General features: G+C 49.0%; 1 protein-coding gene across 1 annotated transcript; it reads right to left on the bottom strand.

Moving 5' to 3' along the window:
* Window positions 1–4,629: 4,629 nt before the first annotated feature.
* Window positions 4,630–24,867, bottom strand: PSMD11 (proteasome 26S subunit, non-ATPase 11). Its single transcript, XM_050911631.1, has 14 exons — window positions 24,777–24,867; window positions 22,500–22,601; window positions 17,113–17,237; window positions 14,071–14,142; window positions 13,658–13,715; window positions 11,578–11,772; window positions 10,920–11,064; window positions 10,597–10,657; window positions 8,874–8,936; window positions 8,138–8,263; window positions 7,540–7,575; window positions 6,215–6,266; window positions 5,020–5,162; window positions 4,630–4,889 (listed from the first exon to the last, which is right to left on the bottom strand). The coding sequence occupies exons 1-13, from the start codon at window positions 24,865–24,867 to the stop codon at window positions 5,020–5,022; spliced, it is 1,269 nt and encodes a 422-aa protein (XP_050767588.1). The 3' UTR covers window positions 4,630–4,889.
* Between the last annotated feature and the right edge of the window lie 668 nt (window positions 24,868–25,535).

A 25,535-nucleotide genomic window follows, 5' to 3' on the forward strand; every position in this document is an offset into this window, starting at 1 on the left:
GGCGCCGGCCGACCGGCGGGCCGCGCCGCCCGCCCCGGCCCCGGCCCCGGCCCCGGCCCCGGCCCCCGGCGCGGCCCCGCGCTCGCTGCCCGCTCCGCCGCCGCCGCCGCTCAGCGCCGCGCCTCGCCCCGCCCCGCCGCCGCGCGCGCTCCCGGCGGCGCAGTGCGCGTGCCCGCCGCCCCGCCCCGCGCCGCCACGTGCGCCCGCCGCGCCGGCGGGAAAGGGGCGGGGCGGGACCGCCCCCTCCCCTCCACCGCCCAGGCCACGCCCCCCGCGCGGCCCTGAACGGCTGCAGCCCCGCGCCCCCCCCGCCGCCCAGGCCCCGCCTCTCCGCGCTCCCCGAGCGGCGGCGGCCCCGCCCCTACCCGCCCCGGGCCCGCCCCCTCACCCGGCCGCCCCGCCCCCGCCGCGCCGGCCCCGCCCCGCGTGCGGCCCCGGCGGCAGGCGCTGCCCCGCGGTCCGGGTCCCGGGGCCGGGGGCGCCGGCCGGGAGGAGCCGCCCGGGGTGAGCGCAGCGAGGCCTCGGCCAGGGGCCGGGCGGCCCGACGGGGAGAAGAATTAAAAAGCCAAAGAAAAATAGATTAAGCAAAATAATTGAAACTTAAAAGCCCGCTCCGCCCGGCACCGGCGGACCCGACACCCCGGCCAGCCCCCGGCTTCCCTTCGCCGCCCCGCGCTGCCGCTCGGCGGGTGTCTCATCCGGTCCCGGGCCGAGGGTCCAGCGCTCGCACCGAAGGCACCGGGGTACAGAAGTGCCCGGCACGGAGCTGTAAAGGCGAGGACGGGTTTTAAGGAAAACGCCGCCAGGCCCTGCGCGCCCACGGGAGGCCGAGGGGCAGCACCCGCAGCACCCGTGCCCGGCGGGTGCCGCGGCCCCAGCGGGACCACGCTCCCACGGCACCTCCCGGCTCGGCCCCCCATGCCTGAATTAGGGGCACCCCTTTCCCGCAGGGCCGGGGAACGGGAGCGGCTCCGGCTCCGGCACCGGCTGGAGAAGCACCGGCTCACCCGCGGCCGCCCGAGCCCCACCGGGCTTTGCACAACCTGTAGCGACACTCAAAGGCTGCTCCGCCGCCGCACAGGCCGTACCGCAGCCGGGCAGGCGCGGCGGTGGCAGGGGCTGCTGGGCTCCGGCTCCGGCCGCGGTGGCCAGAGCGGTCCCCGGGTGTCACCTCCTCCCCGAGGCGACGCTGCTGGCAGTAAACCAGGGAAGGGTCTCATCCTGACACCGCACGAATCGGGGTTCGGCCAACGACTCAAACTGAGCTCATTTCTGCTCCCAAAAGCCACCGCTGCCACGGACGTACGGCTGCCCGTCCCCTTCCCACGACATGGAACTCTTCAAAACCCCCCAAAATCTCCCCTTTCGTCCAGACACAACTGCACCCTCCCAGCATCTGGGCACCCAGAACTGCCCAGGCAGCGGGGACACACGGGGAAGGGCTGTCCCCAAAGCCAGCGTCCCAAGGCAGTGCCACGCAGGAGCTTTGGCAGGAGCTTTTAAACCCGCCGCCGCACGCTTGGGGTTTAGAGCACGTGGAAGGTAAAGAAGATCTCGCTCTGGGTCAAAGCCCTGCCGAAGCTGCTGCTTCTGGGCCGTGGCCAGCTGCTCACGGCCGTGCAGGCTCGGGCTGCAGACACGCAGCAAAAGCCAGGGGAAGATTTTTCTGACACGTCTTTTTTCCCCCCTCCCAAGCTAGGGCAGCGGTTTTCTCAGCACCTTGAGCTCAACGACCACAGCTCGTGCCGCGAAGCCGATGCTCAGCAGCGGGCTGCAGCAGTTTGAAACGTGGAGCAGGGCTCGAAAACCTGCCGGTCCCCACGTGCCCCGATCCCGGTTCAAGAGCAGCTCTCAGAGGCAGCTCAGGTACTGATGGTGCCCACGGTACCGACGCTGTGAGGGCAGACCTGTCCCAAAGCACCCAAAAACCCGCACGTCCTTCCAAGTGCATCCAACCCAGGGTGGGAGCTGGTTTTTTAAGGGCTGGTCAAAAGGTCTCCTCTTCGTATCTCCTCTTTACAGACAGCTTTAGAGGCTTTTCTGCGTAATGATCCGAAAGGGACCGTACGAGTCCAGCCCAAGCGGCACTGCTGTTACTGAGAAATCCCTCTGTCCATTAAAAATATTACACGGACCCAAGCGAAAGCTTTCGTCTTGTGTGAAAGCCTACTTTTTAAGTCAAGCTTTTTGAAGTTTAAGCCAAAAGGGTTTAACAACGAGCCCTGCCATTTGAGCTTTTTTGGCCCTAATTTTAAAACACTTGGAGGTGGAAGGCAGGCGCTCAGACGCCTCGGAAAATCCCGGCTTTCCGCAGGCGGTTTGAATGACTAACGTGTAATTAAACCTCCCTGACCCCGCGCAAAGCAGCCGAGCCACCTCTGAGCCGGCGTCAGTGCGGGCCTGCTGCATCGCCCGCGCTCCCGGTCAGGTCTCCTCAGCCTCCAGCACAGGGGTTTGTCTGCTCCCCGCGTCGTCACCTGCTGGGTCAGGACCAATTCTGTCCCCTTTGAGGGACGACAGCCGGAGCTGGACGCCGTTCTCACCGAGGACACGCAGGACTTCACGGCCATCTCCGCTTTTCCCCACCTCAGCACCTCGCGTGCGACCGTCACCGCTGCACGCAGGGGCTTCAGCTCCGCTTCCGCGAATGGATTTCCCTCTCATTCACCTTCGATTCGCAACCTAAATCAGCAAAGCACGTCCACAGCTAAGCATCCCCGGGGAAAATGCCATTTAAGTGGCATTACGGCGAACTGGCCGGAGCTGCTTTTGGGAAATATCTTAGGAGCTATTTATAGTGCAAAAAACCTATTAAGAAAACTAGAAATGCACTTCCCCTGCAATCCAAGCCATGCGTAAGAGCTGGAGTTAAGTCCTTCACATTTTTCTGCCTAGGAGGCCAGGTTTCTTTCCAGAAGACCTGCACCACCTCGACCAGGCGGTGTCCAAGACGCATGAGTTTCAGACATGAAAATTCAAGATGTTGCATCAGTTCAATCACATCCTAAAAACCCCTCTCTAGCCTTAAGAGGAATCCATGCACGGTGTTGTATACGTGAGACTCTCCAATGCAGCATCGGAGTATTTTCAAGAAAGGCTAGAGGTGCAAGGGGTCAGATGCAATTCATTCTTCACCATAATAATAATAATAATAATGGTAATATCGTAACTTCATTTGGTAGAACTCAGACCTGCTGTGCCCGGAACAGGTCACAAGCCATAAATCTTTAGTGATGCTGCTTAAAACATGATCCCTCACACTCTGTGCCCCAGAAATATCGTCACCAACGACACCTTTGTGAGCCCCGGCCAGGCACGCAGCTTACGTTGCAACCCACCCTTCCCCGAGCGACGGGAGAAACCGCCGCCAGCGTGCCCGTTACCTGCCTCGGCAGCTGAAGACAGGAGACAGATTTTTGAAAAAAAAATTATTTTATTGGAACTCATCTGAACATCAGATATACCTGGTGTTGGTTAGCAAGAACCGTTTGTACATTTGATATTGATGGTGCCAAAAACCCAAACAGTGACTGACTGGATGAGATGGAAATTTAAAAAAAAAAAAAAAAAACAACAACAAAAAAAAAAGTTGGAGAGGTTAAAATGTGAACAGAAAGCAGAAAAATCAGCCAGTCTAAGATTCAGTGTGAAGGCAACATATTTCCTGATAAAACAGAATCCTTTTACAAAATATAAATTTTGTAAGAAAAACGTGGAGAGGGAGAGAGAGAAAGAGAGACAGAGGGGAAAGGAAAAATAAAGATTAGCAGGACAGAGATGCAGAAGCTTACACTGCCCAAATGGCATTAAAACCTAGCTAGTAACCTCACCATAAAATGAAACATGCTGGAATACACCGTGCTCCACCCCCCACATATATGACTTTGGAACAGTAACGAGGAAGCTCCCCAGCGAGCGCCGCACCAGGTTATTCCAGAAGGGCCAAGCTGTCTCACATCGGATGTTGAAGAAAAAAAAAACCAAACAAAACGAAACACTAACACAGCAGAGGTAAATAACGACAGTCTGCTCGGCGCCCGGGCAGCGGCTCGCCTCCCCGCCGGAGGAGGTTTGGCTCCCGCAGGGCGGCGAGGACTCGGGGAACACCTGCTCACCTGCTCTTCCTACCAATGCAGGTGGGAGGGGAGGGAGAAAACATTTAAAATCTAGTCTATTTTAAAACAATAGCATGCAATGCAGGCCTCCGGGGGAAACCTGCGCTGTTCCCTTTATTAGAAACTGGCCTAATGGTCTAGACAGTGGCTGCAGCCGTCTTGAGGTTTTTGGCTGCGCGGGGTGGGTCTGGGCTAGCGCAGCACAATGACAATTCTGAAGCAGGTTCCTCGGGTGCGAAAGCCTTCAGGAAAATCATTGTGGAGCTGCTTTCGAGGGGATCTGAGGCCTTTAAGATTTAAAAATAAACCAGCAGTCTGTACATTTTGGGGTTTTTTTTTTTTTGGTTCAGTACAAATGGAATAAACTTGGCTGCTTATACACCGTCAGTAAGTCTCAGATTTCAGAGCAGAGGGAGAGATGAAACAAACGTGTTTTGGGCACCTACTGGTAACAAAACTTTGTCCCTGCTTAACTCTCTGCCATCCCTCAGGAAGTGGAAAGCACATGTTTAGGTAGTGTAAGCCTTTTTCCTTTTATTTAGAATACCCTCTTTGTTTAAACAATATTCCCCCCCAGATACAAAGTTCGGCCAGTAAAGATTACATGGAAACTGGAACACGCATCGTATGGAATACAAGATGCACTGGATGAGGAAGTTTAAAAACTTTCCGAGCGAAAAGTAGAACAAAGAAAAAAAAGTCTCCTAACATTTTCCCAAAGGTTTCACTCTCCTGTCACACACACTCTCCAAATGACAGCTAGCAAATTCAACTCTGCAAAAAGAAAACAGAGCCACGTCAATCGAGGCGAGAAAACAAGCCTCGAGGACACAAACCGCACCTTGGCCCGGGAGGAGCGATAGGTCCGGAGCAGCTGCGACCTCCGGCTCCGGCCTCCACTCACCTATGTTAGCTTCTTGGCTTTGTTGTAGAGCGAATCCACTACTTTACTCATATTCTGAATAGTCTCGAGGGCAGCTTCATAAGTTTTGTCTACGGGGGGTTCGTCGAAGATGATCAGGACTCCCTCGCCTTGGTCAAGGATGCCTGCGGACACAAAGCTGCGGTTACCAGTGTAACGCTCGACAGATCACATCTTCCAGACAGCAGGAATTTAGGGATCTACCCAGCAAACGGCCGGTCAGCTGTGTTGGGTTTGGAAGGGGCTCGCGTTGTGCTGGAGTGGCTGACTGGTTTTTGTCTGGACTGCATTAGCAGTAGCTTACCCAGAAAAAAAAAAAAACCAAACAACCCCGTCCTGGAGAGAGGCCTGAGAAGACATCCAGGAGACGCTGATGCCTGCGCATTCCCTAACAGCTACCTTCCTCCTCGAGGCCCCTGCGCCCAGCAGGATGGCTCAGCACAACACTGGAGCAAGTGGGGGGAAAAAAAAAAAAAGCCATTTTATAATTAAACCATTTCCAGGTGCCAGATGGGCACTGCAGCCAGGTTCTGTAATTTTTGAGCTATTCTCTAAGCAATACGCTGCTTTTAGCCATTCATCTTGCTCAGCTAGATCAAGAGGGCTTTCTAAATCGACACCAGGGACAATGTAAACAAGACCAGCGCTGTTTCCTGGAGGGCTTATTAGAGAAGCAGCCTCCTGCGGTCCCAGCCAAACCCAAACCAATCAGCCGTGCTGCGTGGGTGCCCCCCACCAACGCACAAAACGCTCTTGACATAAATTATCCGGGAAAGGTGACCACATACTCCGGTAAGCTCCAAGGCGGAAGAGCACGTCTTTGCTAGATAGCCCGCCAGCGGGGCTGACAACTGGCCTTGGATGCAGTCGCAGCAGGTAAGGACTTCACGGCGGTTTCTGATTTGTGAGAAATTAAGCCTCGAGCTTAGTGAAGGCAGATGGAGCAATAGGAAGAGCCTTCATGACAACAGAGTAACAAATAAACCCACCGCTCACTACTCTTCCCCCAGTGCCTGTTAACCTGTGCGTCTGCCGCCTGGAGCGGAGCGGAGCAGTCTAAGGAGCACCCCTGGGGTTCAGAGGTGCAGGGATAAAGAGGAGTCTGTCCACAGCTTGCTTACACACGACCTGGCCTTGGGCTGCAAGGCAGTCAAGACTGAAGGATGCAGAGACTCACCATGAAATTTCTTGTCCAAGATCATCTGTGACAGTTTCCTTTCTACCTCAGCCTGAAATTGAAGCAGAAAAATTAAAAGTCTCACGGAACTATATAAAGAAATGTGAATTTTTCTACTCCACGCTCAACAGCCCTGGCGGGATATAAGCACTGCTTAAAAGCAGCGATTTTATCACTGAACATGATGTCAGGACAGATCTCTCCTTGCACGCTGCTTTGATACTACCATATGCTTTAGATGACATAGGAAATTAAGCAGTAGCTTTTAACGACGAGAGCACCAGGATGTCTTGCCCTCTTGTTCCACAAAAGACGGTGGATCCGTCCTTTCACACAGGCGTTACTCACAGGGGACCTGGAGCACTCCAGCTTGGTTCAGGAAGCATTTAGTCAAGGGTTGGCCAAGCTTCATTTAAGCCACCCAGTACGGAGCTGACCTCCTGCCCGGCGCCAGGCCGGGCCCCCCAGGAGTCAGCTCCTCCTCTGCTCTTTGGACAGAGGGGACACAGCTGCAGTGAGGGGACACAGCTGCAGTGAGGGGACACAGCTGCAGTGAGGGGACACAGCTGCAGTGAGGGGACACAGCTGCAGTGAGGGGACACAGCTGCAGTGAGGGGACACCTGCAGCCCAGCTTCTACTCAAACTATTCAGTATGTGTTAAACACCAAGGGCTAGTCTAGGAAAAGGCTGCACAGATAGAAAGGGAGGACAGATGATGTAACGACCATAAAAGCCGAGCTCAGTACACTTCCAAACCTTTGGCCTTAATGCCAATACAGGACAAAAGCATTTCGGGATGCAACCGGCTGGGACTACAGTGGATTTTCCTAAAACTTAATCTGGTTGGGATTATCTGTAAAGCAGTTATTGCGATAGTCAGTGTGACATACGCATCCCTAATGAAACTTCAAAGTGATTAGCTGGATCCTGTATCTTAAGGGTCTAAGAAAGATTCCTCTGGGCATGCTCACGAGGATTAAACGCAGGTCAACAGGGAAGCCTGAGCTGGTCACAACATGAGCTGTTACTACAGCAGAGGAAAATCCATCTCCAATAAAAAAGCAAGTGCTAACGCAGGGAGTAAAACCCATGTGAAAGGCGGCGAGGTTACAGCCACGTCTGGTGCAGAGGAAGGCAGTCCGATGCCTCCTGGAAACTGTCCGTGTTACGGGGAAGCTCCCAAGAGTGACATTTGCCTGTAAATGCTGTGGAGCTGATCTGTCAGACTTAATAGCCTACATTTATTTCCCAGCGGCAAATGCCATTTGACCTCAATTCCTTTGCCCTCTTAAGACGTGCCACCGATTTCTAGTGATGTTCTTACCTTTGAGAGCTTGATGAGGCTGGATATGTGTTCAATCTATAAGAGAGACCAATAGAGTTAAGGAAATCTTTAGCTGCACTTTTGACACACAACACTGAGGTACGGGGCTCTTCCACGGAACAGCTCAAGGGCCTGTAAACGTTCTGGCCTAAAAATCTCCAACGGCTTTCTCTGCTTTGCAGCTTCATGTCCTTCAGATTTCATATCCAATTTTAACTGAAGATGGACAAGACACCTAAAGCCATTTCACTCTGAAACATGAAATAACATTTCTTCTCCAAGATTACTGCACCTTTACCCACACCCTGCCAGAGCCCTTAAAAGCCAAACACTGTTACCTTCAGCATTAAAAGTACGTCCACCTTTCAGTGTGCGTAAGTGAAATAGGTGGAAAGGGCAATGACTCTGGAACATGGTTTTCCAAAGTTCCCCTCAGCCCCCTCCTTATCATTTTTCAGCTGAACATGATGAACCCTGAGCTCTGGAAGTGCTGAGCAGCTCTGAGTAAGAAGTATTCTGTACAGGAGCAAGTCCCTCACCCACCAACAGCAGGGGACAGAGGCACCAGCATGTCTGTGGGCTTGCTGGAAACACTTACCTGTACTCTGGAGAAGGGTTCGATGACTCTGATCAGATTCTGTTCCAATAAGTTATCATAGAGCTTAGCCAAGTGAGTGTTTATGATGGGGTCGTCCCTGAGCTCCACCTTATAGTCTGTCAGAGCCTGCGGAAGACATGGTGGGAAGAAATAATTCAGGTAGCAACAGGTCTCCTGTCCTCAAGGCCCTCTGAGTATGAAATAGTCTTCCCTCCCTGCCCAGCAAAGTATCACTGCTTAATCCAATCCCGTAACTTAGCTAAAAGGCCAGGAGGTCACGACAACCTCGCAGCCTTTCAAGCACCGTGCAGCAAGGATCTTTCATCTTCACGCTGCTGGAGCTTAGCAAGCCAGAATCTCTGGTTTACACTCGGGAGACGGCATGACAGGATCATTCCCTGACATGGGAATCCTCTCCGTTATCTCTGCGGTGTTATCGCTGAAGGCAGGAAAAATTTTAGGAAGGCACACATCCCAGTGAACAGCACCAAAAGTACAGGAAACTGCTTCTGAGTTCACTTGCCAAAAAGAAGGAAAAAAACTTGTTTCAAGCAAGCCATTATGCGCCATGCTGCAAAAAACCAAACCGGCCGATTATTTGGGGTATTTGCTTGCTGCACTGTTGCTTTCTGTGAATGTTTTTATGGTTCCCTGCTGTGGGATGTAGCAGCTCCTACAACTTTCCAAAACAAAACGTTTCGTCCAGCCAGGCCCCATTTTCTGTCTCCTGACTCACCTTTTCAAAATCTGCCAGCGATCGGTTCTTACTGGCCTGTGCCACACACTTTAGTGCTTCTGTCTGCAGAGAAAGAAAATGAGAGTAGGTTATTTTTCTGGATTCTCCTCTCAGTGCTATTATGCCAACTGTGCAGTCTACTGAAAACGTGTTTAAGCAGCAAAATGGGAATGTTCCTTTCGCTACAAAGCCATGTCAGTGTTACTTCCAGAGAGGCAGAATAAGAACAGCTGCTAATAAGGAGAACACGCAGAACAGCTGCAGGACACAGCATGGAATCAGCTTCACAGAAACAAAGAACTCAAGTTTTGCAAGGTTTGACAATACCAGCTGCAGTTCCTATCAGGTTGCAGGTTGGGAGCAAGTTTCATACAATTTTTAAGGAAAGTGCACGTTTTGGCACTTGCTTAACGAACGTGGCCATTTTCAGCCCTTAAGCTGTGCTTCTACCCTTCAGCACGCCACATTTCCTCTGCTGAGCAACAGAAGCGTGGCAGAAGTCCTACCGATACCCTATCATGGACAGCATCAGAAAATGTTTCTTGTCTACCCCACAGCTGCTGAAACAAAGCAAAAGACTCAGCCACAACCAAACTACCGTATTTATACCGAGCAGAACAGTAACACCACTAGAAGAAGTTTCCAAGTGATGAGAGGCACAAGCGCACAAGACAAGCAGGACAGCCCGGTGGCTATGGTGCCCAAGGCCCAGGCTTCTGCTGCCATCTCTCCCACCGAGCTGTCCCCAAGGCTGCCCTCCCTCCTCTCTGCTCCCTAAGCTCAGTTTCCACAGCTGCTGCAGAGCTTGTGACCACTGCTGTCTCAGGAGGACAGTGCAGGGAACAGCGGAGATTTCCTCCACAGTGCCCTGCACCTCATGCTCTGAAAAGGAGCCTCCAACCCAGCCGCCACGCGAGGGAAGGGGATGGAGCAGGACCCGGGCTGCCCTTCGCGATCCAGCAGGGATAACGCACGGATATCCCCACTTCAGACTCTTTTCTACACACGTATGTTCACTGACCTCCTCTACTAAATAGCTTCCGCAATCCTCTGCGAGGTAGGTGAGTATTAGCTCCTGCGTCAAAGTAAATAACTGGCTGACCAAAGCCACCGAGGACATCAGTGTGTAAGCCCGGCTCAGACCCTGGCACGCTTGGCTTTTGGCCCTGTACTTTATATAAGCATCCCTGGATTTAATACGAGGGTGGCATTCACAGACTGGCAAGTTAACGTGTTCGAATAAACAGTTGATTTAACAACTCCCCAACTGCTTGGCTTCCACCTTACAGTCATCTAGGTCTCAAGCTGCTCAGCTACACTGCTTTGAAGGGATTTTCAGGACTTGCTACAACACAAGTAAAAACAATGAATAACTTGGATTTAAATACGTCAGATCCACAGCTGCAGAGCAGTTGGCGAGGGTTGAGACGCGAGTACCTTACGGCGTTAGGCATTTAGCAGTTCATGAAGAAAGCAGGCAGGAGAAAAACAGAGAAAATGAAGCGAGCAGGCCAGATTCTCAAGGTGGTGAAAATCACTGGGTTCCCTTTGAAGGCAATTGACTTATGGTAATGACTTATGGTAATTTCATCAGTTCTGGATCGTGTTCAGGACACTCAGAAGTGAAGGGTATTTTGGTATGAAAAGACCAAAGTATGTGACAAAAAGAATAACACAATATTCTCAGAGATAATAGGAAGATAAAAGGATTAAGTTTCTATACCTGTCTTCCTGCATACCGCAGAGCAAGCTTTCCACTCACTAATGCCTGCACATCTTCTGGGCTAGAGAGGGGAAGGAAGGGAAGAGAGCATTTATTCAACAACATGGTCAGCTTAAATCTAAGTGTGTCTCAAAAATTTCCAATTGATAGCAAATTTCTACAATTCAAGTAACATTGTATCAGAAGCATTGATTAGGTCATAAATAAAGACAAACAACAAGCTTGTCTGCTTGAGTTCTTTCGTTAGTTTAGAGTCTTATAAACAGAAAGCCTTTCTCATTTAAATGTAGGAAGTGTTCTTTGCAGAACCATTTGCCACGTACATGTTCAGCATGATTTTGCACAGCAACATGTATTTCAGTGCAGTGATGGCTTTTGGGTTGTCAATTGAATCATATCCCTCAAACGCCTCATAAAAATACGAATAGGCTGTTTTCCAGTCCTTCTCTTCTGCTGCATGGATAATACCTGTTGAGAGGAACAAACAGGCAGACATCAGTTAATTCTGAATGTGACTGGAAGAGGACAGAACAATTTGGTTGCCCAGTGCTTTATCTGGTACTTCAATAAAGGGAATCCTTTCCTTTTGTGCCTCCCTTCACCTTATCTCTATCAGAAGAACATCCATGCCCTCTCAAGAGGGCATGTTAAGAAAGACAAGCTCAGGGCACTTCAGCTAAGGGACTGCAAATTAGGTCAGGAACAACGTTACAGTTATACTAACGTGGTGTAATGCTGCAGTGCCTAGGGAGGTTACAGACCCTCCACCACTGGAGGTTTTCAAAAACAGGCTGAAAAAACATGTGTCAGGAACAATGTAATTACAGCTGATCCTGCCTTGAGGCGGCTGGGCAGACTTGTGGGTATCTTGAGGTCCCACCTAGCATCATTTTCTATGATTCACGCAGGAAAGAACAAATATCAGTCAACCGATGCCTCACGACGCGTCCTAGACTTTCCCCTTCTCCTGAAGGGCTTTACCTGACTGCATGTCTAACGCTGCTTGCAGCTTAGGTGGACAGTAGATTGCGTTGGCTGTAGTCCGCGCAGAGGTTAAGGCTGCTCTTGCTTTTGGCAGATTGCTCAGGGCATGGTAAGTCTTACTTTCTAACAGCTGCACTTCCACCAGCAATGCCTTGTCATCCATCTTTTTCAATTCCCGAAGAAGCTGGGAGCCTAGCAGCGGGGAAGAACAAGAACCTTTGTAACCTCCTCTGCATCTATCAACAAGTCTTTCCAGATGACACCCTTCTTCCCCCACAGCAGTATGGGCTTTGAGGAAGAGAGGCTAGGCTTACGCAACCTGTTCTTCCAAGAAGAAACAAAGGAGAGGAAACAATAGTTGGTCAGTGTCAGTCCATAGTTGGAGAAGAATGAACCAGTTTTGTGTTAGAGGTGGAAGAGGGCAGTAAGAACACTTGGCTAAGTGGACAGCATGTCTCTGCCACCTCATCATGGGCAGCCAACACTCAACAGAAAGTCAAGGATGGGTTGTGCAGTTCAGATTGTCACGCTGGTACCCCTTCCCCAGATGACAGCATGATTTACCACTCACATTCAGAGCTCCGAGCAAACCTGAAGTACTGCCTCTTCCTGCATCATTCCCCTAGGGTGAGACCTGAGGATTTTCAAGCAACTCCTAAGAATATGGGATGAGGAAGGAACGTTTTAAGCATGAGACACCTACAGATCAAATTTAGGAGGCAGGAATGGACAGCCTAAGAAACGCCCAGATAAACTGTCACATTAAAGCCTTGTGAGGACAGAAAGAGCCAGCCTTAGAGGAAACTTCCCCTTCTTTCCCCCCGCTACGAACAGAAGAGATAACTTAGGGCAAGCAGAGATGAGAACCTCATCCTCACTTGCTGCGCTCAGAAGCTGAAAACCACAGCTGAAACTGCATACCTAGGTGGAAGAGAATGGAGTCTCCCTAGAAACATCCCATAGGGACTCTCTGCTTGCACCTACTCCCCGCGGCCACGCACATAGCCACGTCTTGGCCAGCCGCATAGAAAAGCTAGCGCACAACGTTGACATCTCGACAGAGCTTTCAGAGAGGCTGTCCTATAGGTACAGGCCTTCACAACTCCCTAAGCCGTACCACCATCATTAATTAACTTAATTAAGCACAGCTTTGGAGTGTGGACTCTGATCAGTTTAAACCTGACTTCATTACATATCCGTACGCAAACGAATTCTAACTTGATATTGAATTCCATGTATCAGAGCACTTAACATAACTTGATATTCTGATCTGATACAAGTCACCCAGGTGACTCTGGACATGACACGTGCTCTTGCCACCACACTGTTTAAGAAGTGACGGGTCCCTGGTGAGGCGTCACCACTGCCCAGGTGAGCACTTCTGTCCGTGTCGGTGCAGTCATCCCTCAGCCCTGCTCATACCCATGCGCTGAGCTGGCGGAGGAGTCTGTACAAATACCCTTTAGCCAGCTTAAACCTCATCTTACATTACTGCAGTCATTTGCAAAATGAGCATTTGAAAAGCACCAAAGGGAGCTGGGCGTATAAGATGACCTGTTTTACTCTGCTTTGCAGCAGAGTAGGAGAGTTCACATGGTTAATTACCATATCTCAGGTGGTGCAGAAGCAAATTCTTGAAGCCTTTACACTACTTCACAAGAGCTTGTCTAATTACATCCTCAGAGGTTTGCCATTTCCTGGCATTACTACCGCTTTTATTGAGGCAGTATTTGAGCAAACTGAAAAAAGCTGGTTTCTCCCTTCAGCCTCTCTGACCACAGCAGTATACTACATATGTTCTAGCAGGAACCAGACCTGATGGCCTTCAACTGGATACAGCTCCTCTTTGCGTCCAAAATTATTTGAAATGAGCAAATGGTGAGAACAAAGAGACCTCTAAAACCTTTTATCACCGAGCTATAGCAAAAGATGGCAGAACTGATACAGCACTGAGAAATTAATGCCCAAGTCCTACAAAACTTATCAAGGAACCTGACGTAGTTGATCATTTCCCTTGTCAGCCTCAAGGCTAATTTCAAAGCCAAGAACTACTACCTCCACCTAGTGGGAGACTTACCCAGTTGCAGCGCTTCTTGGTACCTCTTGGTATCGAAGTACAAAGAGACCAGCCTCGCCTGGAGAACAGAAAAGGAACTGCTGTGAGGAAAGCCAGAGAAAGGTAGTACAGATTTATTTTGTAACATGAAACTTTATATTCTTATCTGCACAGACCTCACTAAATTGTGTTCATTACATGATATGGTCCAGTTCTGCAAGATCTACCATTTGGAAGACTGGCTAGTCTAAACACAACAGGAAAAGTCCTGCCTCTTCAAGAAGAGTCACTAACTTTAGTGTAATTGTTATCGCCCATCCGTTACATGTACAAAGATCTGGACAACACACTACAAGTTCTCTACTTTTATAGGTATTCAATCTGACAAAAGGAAGACGCTATTACACAGGTTTGGGATCCGCAATGTAACATACCTCCAGAGCCTGGCGTAGGAAAGTCCTCTTCTCTGATTTGGCCCATTCAATACACTCTAAACACAGGTCAACCTTAAAGGGAGCAGAAAGAAATTTGTAAAGCCTTCTGCTGCCCCTCTTTAAAACAGCAGTATGGTTCAATCATTTCCTACAAAGCAACAAAAATACAACAAAGCCTGAATCTCCACAATGCAGTTTAAGGAAATAAGTCATTCCTGTCTGAACAGCAGCATTGCTAAACATCAAATTGGCTTTACTTTAAAATGAGCCTGGAGGTTAGCCTTCATCATTAGTGCCTACCCCAAACGCCTCTGAACGACAACTTTAATATTACCAGGGTAAAGCATAGTTCACCACTGATGAGAACTGCAGCTCAACAGTGGAAGGTTAACCGACTTCTCTTCAACAAGGACTCACTGGTAACCACACATGATACACTTTAGCCTCAGGCTGCATCATGCTGACACCAGAGTTTAAACTCACAGAAATGTTGCACAAAATGATATAGAACAGTTTGTGCTACATATTTTCTATTTGCTAGATTAACTTCCTGCGCTTTGTAACAATGTTCACAGTATTATACTACTTGTAATACCTATTGCAAGAGATGTAATACCTATTGCAAGAGAAAGTAAAGTTCAGAAGGCCAACTAAGGTTTAGTTTAAGCTTTAGCCATCACAGAAAAAAAACCAACAGACCACCTTCTTCAATTGCTTTTCTAATGCATTTGGCTTCCAATAACTTTTTCTGACCACCAGGGACAATCCTCCCACACTGGAATATGAAAATAAAGATTTGGCTTCCAAAGTTTCACCAGTAAAAATTACCGCTGAAAACCTACTAGCATTTCTTAAACAGCTGTGTTTTTGTTTGAAATAAAAACATCTGGATACATGAGAACTGATTCTGCCTTAGGGCAACGGATGGACTAAAAGACTTTGAGGTCCCTTCCAGCGTGTTTTGCACCATTTCATTTAGCCATCGAGAGAACTGTATTTTCAATTGCTCTAGGAAGAAAGGAAAATAAAGTGCACCTGTTTTAGGGCCTAAATATGTCAGACCACGTGTGTCCTTTAGCGGTATAAAGCACCATAGGTGCTGGGTTCCGCTGTTCACAACCGAGTCAGGTGCCAGGAGCCAGTCAGCAAGTGACACTGGATGTTTTATCTATTGCTTCAAAGCAGAGTGAAGGAACCCAGTGGCTTCTCATATTTCTAAGACTGCTGAGATTCCCTTGATGAATAAAGCAGTCGTGTTCCACCTCAATTAGAAGAGAGTGTCGATTTAGTACTGGCCAATAATATACAATAAGTCATCCTGAGGTGCTAGGCTCAGGAATGCCTTTTCCCAAAGTCTCTGGATTGCAGCTCTTTCTGGAGCAGCTCTGCAGCTGTACCACGCTGCAGGACTTGTCAGCTCCTCATCACTGCTTATTAAATGGGGACATTTTATGAAAAGCCATTATGAAGTTTCAGTTTATTGCGCACTGATAGCTGGAGCATTAGGATCTGGAGAAATCTCTAATTTCATTGCTTTACTGGACTCCTGGGAGTCTTTTTAATATACATTACACCAAGGAAGCAAATGTCCCTCTCAACACTTCTGAGGCACTGAAAGTATTCAGGATTACTGCATCAAGAACCTCACAGGTCAGGTGTCATAATTCCTTAAGGTTTTGGGTTTGGCTTCTGAATATGCTTGAAAGTGAATATTTTGACTAACTGGGCCATATTTCCATCGCTGCTACTCCAAGTTCTTCCCCTGCCATAAAATGCCACCTTTTGGGACTGCACCCAAATATTGTCATTTACATCGAGTTACCTTTAGTAAAAGTCTGAAGCCACTCGTTTTCTCCCGATGCCTTTATGGGTTCCCTTCTCACCTGCACATCCCACCCCGCTTCCCTTAACCTCTTCTGTTAAAGAAGAGGAGCAAAAGATTCTGTCACCATTTACAGTAACGTGACATACAAGCCACAAGCACTGAACAGCAAATGAAGAACACTTGTTAGGTTACCTAACTAAAGGACGATACTTCTGTGCTAATTGGGCTAACGAGAATGCCACCTGCCTCTCAACACGGCAGAACCTCTTCTGGACCGTAATTTGTCAGTCGCTGTGTGTACAGGGTTACGTGGGCTTTCTCCTTAACCGGCTGCTCAGACCCTCCCTGCCTCCCCTTTCCATCTCACTGCTTTGGTGTGCCAGTACAACCTCTACTACTGCAGGTCAGTGCCACTTGTAAGTGGCTCCTCGTCATTTACAAGTTGCTCCTGTCCTTCTCCCATTCCCAAATAACCAACAAGTCACATGGGGGGAAAAAAAAAAGAAAGAAAGAAAAAAAAGAAGAAAAACAACTGTATTCTAGGGAGCTAACGAGAATGGAGCAAATCCTAACTGCAAGCTACCTTAGACCAAACGGCTTTTCCAGTGGAGAAGGTAATCCACTGGGAGTAGTTTACACTTGGTAGCTGCAAAACTTTTTCCACTCCCACTTCAGGAGTAACTTTCACGCCTCAGAAGCCCTCTGTAGAGTAAGACACCCACCACACTGTGTCCCCATGCAATGCACCTTCATGTCTCCAGGTGAAAGATGCTAAGTAATACTCACCGTCTAATCCCACCTACTCCTGAACAGACCTGGAACACTCACGCCTCTAGCTCTGTGCCATCACCCACTGCCCCCACCTTTCCACTAGACCGAGCTCCCTGGAACACCTGTAGCACCTCTCACCTCTCACATCCCCAACACTAATTGCACTACAAAATACTACTAATGCTCTGCATCTAACAGCAAGCAACACAAATCTAAGAAAAATGCCCGGGGTGAGAGTTACTCTTAACCTGCAGCAGGATGAGGCTTGCAGAAAAACACGGTTACGAGTGAATTAAATTATCTAATATTTTATTAATAGTATATATCCAAATGCATTAAATGAATGTTTCCTGACACGAATAATTCTTCAGTGTGAAGCAAACGAGGTCAGATAATGGTGTTATAGGCTTTTGAGGAACGGACTATTGCTGAAATTTAAATCTCACCTCCTGTCCTGTTGCTGCCTCCATATCAAGGAACAGATCGAGCAGAGATCGGACTAAGCGGGCTGCCTTTGCTTTGCTGATGGAGTTCAAGAAGGGGCGAACGTACTTCAGAAGTCCTCCCAGCTCTGTATACAGAAAAAACAAATCATGAAATACAACCACACAGCCAAGAGTTACACCGCAGTTCGAGTACCTGACACGTCTATACACACCAGCATTTATTACACCAAGCATTTTATAAGCAGTCTCTCAACATAATTTACAGGAAAAGAGCGATAAACGTCACCTGAAGGAACGCCTTGCAGTAAACACGGGGACTGGCAAAGGTGACCGCTGGGCTCCAGTCTTACCCGCACAGCATACGTTTCCCGTTACTTCAGTTCGCCCAATTATAACGCTATTTGTAACTACACTTGCCTCAGGCACATTTTAAAAACGTAAGCATCTGCTAAATGCTTTGAGATTTTTCTATAAAATGGGCAATGGCGTTTACAGTTTAAGTATGTTTTTATTAACTCCGTTTGATGTTTTAATCTGCCATACCTAGTCAGCCCTAGAAAGTCAGATACACCCTGCGCTCCACTGCTGAAAAAAAATGACATTTCTTAACACTTCAACTACCCACAATACCTAATTAGATCTTGCCTTACTTAACTAGATTTCTGTTTCTACTAGTCTCCTTACTAGTTTACGGTTATAAAGCTAGTCTCAAGCTCACAAAGGAAAGTCTTTCTTTATGAAGAAATCCATTAAAAATGTCATTCCTACAGAGCGAAGGAATGCGGCAGTCAATGTCACAGCAGTTTCAGGACTCGGCGTTCGCGGAAGCAGAAGGGAGTTACGTGTTGGAATTGCACAGCACAAGTTAAAAGTTGTCTCCCGCAATAAATGACACACGGCCGTCGGGCCGGGTTGCAGTGATGTCTGTTTACAGTTGGGGGAAGATGACACTTCCAGCAGACTAGCACCGTGCCAGTGCAGGGTTCCGTGCTGACTCAGAAAGTACTGGGGTCGTACGCTGAAATCACAGTTTATTTGCCCCAGAATTTTAAGTCTCACCCAAACACCAGCTAGATCTCGCACTACCATGTTTACAAGATTTGATAGTAAAAAAAAAAAAACCAAAACAAAACTTGTAATGAGTATTTCAGAAATGTTCAATATATTCTATACTAAACCGGTACTGGAATCAAAACTAAGGGACTAATCTAATTTTATTTCAATTAGTATACGGAGGAGCATCAGCAGAATTTCAGTTTGGAAGGATTCCAACAAAAACAGTTGAAAACAAGGTTTCTTTCATATTTCATTTAGCAGTAATGCAAAAGAATTGTTATAAGAACATCTTACCTAAAAATTATTCCTTATATTTTTTACTTTTTCAACCTATTTATTTTAAAAGTTTAATCAGGCCTGATACGACTCATTTCTTACACTGTTAAGAAGTGGAACTCATAATGTGTTCCAATCCAGTTGCTCATGGTGACGTACTGACATTTTTATACATCTGAAAGCGCAGCTTTAGCACAAATGAAACTTATCTCAAGTGCACCCTGAATCCTTAGAGAAGCCTTATTTTCCAAACAGCAGTGCAACAAATCGTGACGACTTCTACAATGAACCACTCAGACTTTGTACAGGGAACAAAACAAGACGCTATGACTACCATGCCTAAGATTTCATAGAAGCTTTACTTTCTGTCTGAGAATAAATGGCCAGGTTTTTCTAGAATTGAGGTACAGCTACTTTAATATCTAAGATTGAGCCCTACTGACTGACAGTTTCAATCAGCGCTCAGCTTTTACTCCACAAGGAACCGTTACCTACTGTCCCATGGCAGAGGATGACTTCACCCACACCGCCTTCGTTCCGAGGACCATTCAGTCTGCAGGACCAATCCCAGATGCAAATCCCAGTCATTTTCATCAAAGTCAAACACTTTGGTTTCACAGACAGTAAACAAACTACCACGACAGCAGCAGACAGCTGCTTCCAACACATCAGTTTTGTGCAGAGCTACTCTCAGGCATCCCTCCTCTCCATGTGAGCTGAGAAATGTGGGCCCCAGATCACCTTGTTGGGCTCGGAAGAGAAGGAGCACTAAAGCTGGAGTTGCCCAGAAGCTGGTTCTTGTGCTCTTCCCTGATGCAACTAACACGAGCACTTGAAAACACCACACTTAACACAGGGAACAAGTCTGCTTCTCATCAGGTCACAGCACCGCATCCTTAGCTTTGAGCTCTGTAACTAAGAATCTGCCAGTTTTTCAGTCTGTCTTATCAAGGCAGTGAGAGTCTCTCCGAGATGCAACAACTCTCAACTACTACAAGGGACCACTCTTCCTACTGTGCATCGCTGCATTACACCAGCTTCTCAGGACCAACTGAATCACGTTTTTAGTGCACAACATACTGTCCGCACAGGAAAGGAACTTTAGAAGAAAAGAGGAAAAATCACACAAAACATACTGCAGTACTTATCTTTCCACTGACGTGCTCCACTGCTGCCCAAGAATTCACTGGAAAGCAGGTTCGAAGTCAACAGCTAGAATGCATCTGTACATTTTGCAAACTACACATTTAGACATGCAAGCTCAAAGTTCCCATAGAAATTTCTCTTTCCTACCAATGTAACTGTCAACTATTTTTAGGATTTTATTTTTTTTTTAAAGTAAATGCAATGCTTGGTAAAGGGGTGTGATTGACAGCTCTGGAGAAGTGATGAGCAGCAGCTCTGGAAAATGAAGTCTGCTGCTCATCCTCAGAGAAAGTGCTTCCACAAGCTAACATGCCATGTACCTGAATTCCTGATCCAAGTTAACCCAATCCTATGGTTTTAAGCAATGCTATAAAAATCTAGAACTGTCCTAAAAAAAGTCATTAATCTACCAGTTCAATTCTTAATCTCTATCAAGCAGATAAAGAGGGTCATTTGTATTATTGTTATTTTTTTTAAACAAAGGCCGTAGTTCAATAGAGGTTAGCCCTCTAAAAACCACAGGTTCATTTTACACTCTCAGCCAGTCAGCAGCACAGCAGCTGTAACTTTCTAACCCCACCAAAGTGCAGCTGATTTTTCCCTAGGCTGCAGCTCACAGACCCTTTCATCTCTGGGAAGTTAGCGCTTGAAAGTAGCCAACGAGCCACTGCAACACCTCGAATCTGTCAAAGACATTCCACTAGCTGAAACTAAAACATGTGCAGCAAAAGCTACAGTGATGAGATCTACTTCATTCGGGCCAGAAACTGCACGGTCTCAGTAATTCCTTGTTAGGTTAAGCAGCGCTGGATTCATCCCCCTTGGATACGAAGATCTGTGCTAGCATCTTTGTGAATGGTTGTGCCCGGTGAAGATGCTGCTGACCCTGACTGCTTGTCACTCCTACTAGTCTACTTCACCCTAGAAAGCAGACAGAAAGGGAAGGTGACAGTGTCTTTCCCACAGGACTAGCACATCTCTAAGCTGTGGTATCCCCTCTCCTCATCCCCTAGCTTCACCACACGTCTCCAGAAAGCACAACCCAGTGATCTCACTCCAATCTACACGTACACAACTGGCTTCTTAATGTTGCCAAATTCATTTTCTTCTATTCAGAATATAGTTGCTCTGCAGTTTAGCATTCCCTTTAATACATTTCAAATACATTTCACATTTGCTCCTTCATGAATCTGGTTTTGATGAGTTAACATTGTCATTTTCAATTACTTAGCCTTCCCCTTAAAAAGCCCTCTTCGCTAGCCACTCTCTGAGAGTACACTGCAGTTCTTTATACTCCTGTAAGACCTCAGCTTAAACTTAAAACTACTCCAAGTTCTGCAGCGGTAAGGAGGCCATCACGCACCTAACAACTCTTCTCTCAGGCTTCTGCACACCAGCAGCACATCCACACATTTACTTGAAGGGACTCTTCTGATGATTTCCCCCTCTTTAGCCCAACACACACATCATCTTCCTTGGTGCAGGAGCAAAGCCATGTTTAGTTCTCTCTACAGAAGCAAACATCAGAGTGCAAAGGGCACCCGTACAGCACAGACACCTATACTTGAGTTAATTGACTTGAAGTCCTTGAATATTCAATTAGAGAAACGGGCACTTGGACAGCAGGCTTCGTTTGTCCTGCTCTACATTCTTACTGTAGGAAGAGATGAATCGTGGGCTGGAAGGGCTTATTTTTGTCCATTGACTATAAAAGCAGTCCACACTAGGAAATCAGACACGGACATCTACAGTTAGGTGAGATGAACAGCACCTTTGTCTCCAGCGCTGCTCTAAGCGCAAGTAATCTACTTTGTCACAAGCTCTGTTCAATTGCCAATCACAGGGGGATCAGTGTCCAGAACGCTCAAACACATGTAGACCTGGGTAGATCAGTTGAATGGCCAAGTCAAAATAGATGTTTACAAAGACTGGACAATAGGACACCAAGTGTGCATTTCAGAATAAATATAAAACCATGATCTCGATCAGCCGCTATCTGAGATCTCACACTGCTTTCCATGAACTACTCTAACATTAGGTCTGGCATCCCAGTCGAATTTCAGTTTGATTAAGCCTTCTGCTGGCCTGTTTTCCCCAACCAGTTTCAGACTGTTAAAAGCACACACGCTTCACTTCACATTCTGAATTATTGTTGTGCACAGTTAGAAAACATCAGGGCTATACCATGGCCAACTGTCTGCCATGGACGGAACGCTCTTTGTACGGACGTGGTGTATCAGCTCCTAAAATGCTTGAGGTGAAAGGTGCTCCAGAAAAGGCAAGAGCATTCTTCAGCAAAAGAAACAAAACTAAACTGCTGAGAACAAAATAACAAACACACTGCCTTGAGCTTTCCAGGAAACAGAAGACATGAACAGATTCAACTCAAAAATCATGGAATAGAGAACTTCATTTCTGTCCTTTCACACATTCACAATAGCAGGACTGTCAAGTCTTGCTCTTGTGAGGAGCTGGGCAAGGATTTTCTGATGTAATGTTTCAGCAGATAAATCAATCAATTGAGAAAGAAGCTGCTGGTGAGAAAGGACTTCTTGGGACAAACTTTCCAATTTGAAACAAGGCTCTGAGATTATTAAAAACAAATCAAGAGAAACTTCTCATCTCAAACATAACAACAAAACTTTAGTCACTTGTACTAAAATGGCCACACGTCAAAGGGTCATAAACTAAACTGTCCAATGCATCAGCAATCTTTTGGAATACTGGGCCAAGTAACATGAGATCAATATTTTATGTTGTTTATCTAGTTTCTTAGTTTCTGTCCTATCTCTGAGAGAACATTTCCTGCCAAAAAATGCTTTTACTTTTATCCCATAAATAAGGAGACTAAATTCATTTGAACGTATGTATCTCTTACCCGTTACCTCAGTTACTTATTTCAGGCTCACCTTCCGCCTGCCCAGTTTTGGCCAAAAGCGACCCCAGTTCCAGGATGCTCTGCTCTTTGACTTGCACCGCTTCTTCATCATTTTCCTGGACATCGCGTTTCACTACAAAAGAGCAGAAAAGTTACCTTTAACGTTGTTTCAGTTAGAAGATAATCATTACTAGTCAGCTCCTGGAAAAGCACCAAAAAAAGTAACTGTTATAACAGGCAATAGTGAATTCAGCCTGGCCTGCAAGATCTGGAAAGCAGATTATGTGGAAAGTTTAAATGCATAGCGTATAGACAGCACTTCGTCTATACTTCACGGAGGCTTTAATCCAGCTGATAGATACAACTGCATGCTACAACTCGACTATAATTTAAGTTTTGAAGTAGTCTCATTAAGCTTGTCCAGCTGTTCAAGTTTCATTTAAAAAACCCCACCACCCAACAGACCCTCTCCCACTGAAGCCACAAAACCAAATAAAAGAAATTTAATGGGATTCCCGGGGTTGGGTATGCTGGTATTGGGATTTCTGACGTTGCCACTTTGCATATTAAGTTGCAATCCTGTGGTTAAAACGTAGCACAAGAACAACATCAGCTCGGGAGCTGGGTACGGCTGCCCTCCTCCCTCAGGAGCGGATCAGGTGTTACAACTGCTGCGGGAGTCGGTGCTCCTTCCCACCCTGAACTCTGACAATCTAATCATCGCTCTGTGTACCAACGTGAGTAACTCTGGCTCTGAAGTACATAGAAAGGCCAAATGACATACAGCAGCACCAAACCTGTGTTTACACAACATCAATTTCATATAAGTTACCCACAAAACAATACACTTTCTTCCCTGACACCCGCTACCCTGTAAATACTCATCTCCAGCATCCCCTGCGCAGGTGAGTTCGTCCCAACTTCTACACAAAGCAAGCCAAAATCTGCTGCCCTGCTCTACAGAGGGAACTGAAATCCTTGACACTGCCCCTGCGCGCAGACTGCGGCTTTCAGTCCCCGTAATTTAACACGTGTGGTGCCAAAAGCAAAGTAACTTTGCTCTCAAGCAGAAAAGTATTGCGGCAACGCTCTCTGGACTGCTCCAGCTTACACCAACCGGCAACACGAGCTCTTACTCCTGACTGAGCCTCACCGGACGGGAAGTTGTAGGTGTGCTGACAGGCTTGAGAACACCAACTACTAATTAACCAGAGAAACACCAAGACGGATGAGCAACTTTTAAAGACCAGACAGCAATTCCAATTTCAAGGTCTAATACAGACACTAGGAAACATTTATTTGCCTGACACAGCGGGGTAACAGCAGGTCACAGCATCTTTTCAGAAATCATCAGATGTTACGAGAACCAAGAATTACTTTTTTATACACCTGTTTCTACAGCACCCCCTCTCCCTATCCTGTACACCTCAACCCCCAAATAAAGAGGGATGTCCACATTATGCCTACTTTATGCCACTTTACAGCACCACTTATTTATTATGCCACTTTATAGCACCAACATCTCCTTGGCACTGCTAAATGTCCGGGACAACCCGACACGGTAACCGCTGCAAACAGCATCTGTCTTGAAACAAGCAGAAGTTAAAACTCCAGACACAGCACACACAAAAACTCCCCAAAACTTTCTGTGCAGCGCCGAGAAGGTAATTTACACAGCAGGTGTATTTTAGTGTTACAAGAGGAAATATCACTTCCAGCAGAGTTTTCTCATCCTTCAGCACGCTGAGTACCCGCTGCAGGCCGCCGCTACCAGCGCAACACCCAGCCGCTGTAACACAACAACCGAAAAAGCCCAGAAGCGAACAGCCGGTACAGGCAGGCTCCTGCCTGCCTGCCTGCCCCGCTGCCCGCCACAGCCCCTGTCCACGCCGCTCCACGGGCTTCAAGGCAGGCAAGTTCACACGCCGCTGCCTCTGCCTGCGCCCGCGGGCGCACCGCGTTGAACGGGGAGGAGAAGCCGGCCCCAGCCGCGGGGCTCCGCCGACAAGCTCCCCGAGCGGGGCTCCGCCGCGGCCGCCCTCTTCACCCCGGCAGCTCCCTGCCGCTCGGGCCCGCCGGGCCCTCACCGGCGGCGGGCAGCGGCCCGGCCCCGGCCCGCCGGCCCGCGGTGCGGGTGGAGGACCCGTATCGGTGGAGCGGGCCGGGCCGGGGCCGGTGGAGCGGGCCCAGGCCTCGCTCCCGTCCGGCTCGCACGGTGAGTCAGCAGCCGGCGGCGGTGGCGGGCGGGAGGCGGCGGCGGACGGCCGGGGGCGGTCGGCGGGGCGGGGGGCGGTCGGCGGCGCCTCACCTATGGAGTGGAGGATGCCGATGGAGGCCTCGCGGTCGGTGGAGAGCAGGGACTGCGCGCGCTGGAACTCCAGCACCGCCGCCGCCGCCATCTTACCGCTCCCTCACTCCCTCCTCACCGCCAGCCCGGAAGCGGCCGGCGGAGGCCTCGCCCCTTCCGGGCCCGCGGCATGACGGGAGTCGTAGTCCCGGCGCGGAGGGCGCGGGGCGGGGCTGGGGAGGGAGGGCGCGGTCTGCTGAAGGGGGCGTTGCCCGGGAAAGGGGGCGGGGGGGCTGGGCAAGGAGGGCGTGGTCTGCTGAAGGGGGCGTTGCCCGGGGAAAGGGGGCGTGGTCCGGGGAAGGGGCGGTGGGGGAGCCCGTGGCGAGCGTGGGGCACACGGCGGGTCCCGTCACGGGGGGGGGGGGGGGGGGGGGCCCGGGGCGTGGGGCCCCGTGCGGAACTTGTGCGGGGTCCTGGGCACCGGGGGCCGGCATGGGGCACCCCGGGGGACCCGCTGTGGCTGTAGGGGGCTGGCGTGGGGTGGTGTCCCACCCAAGACACCCCCCACACCCGTGGATCCAAGACACCCCCCACACCCGTGGATCCAAATTCCCCCAGCCAGCGCTGGAGGGGGGCTGCAGCATGTCCCCCGGCGTGACCCCATCGACAGCCACATCCTCCCAGCAGGTCCCAGGGGATCCCCCTCCTCACGGCCCCCCCCCCCCCCCAGCACCCCAGCTGGCCTCGGGAACGGAGGAAGACCTCGGCAGGGACAGGTCA

Source organism: Gymnogyps californianus, chromosome 28, assembly GCF_018139145.2.
Source record: "Gymnogyps californianus isolate 813 chromosome 28, ASM1813914v2, whole genome shotgun sequence".
NCBI classification, from domain to species: domain Eukaryota; kingdom Metazoa; phylum Chordata; class Aves; order Accipitriformes; family Cathartidae; genus Gymnogyps; species Gymnogyps californianus.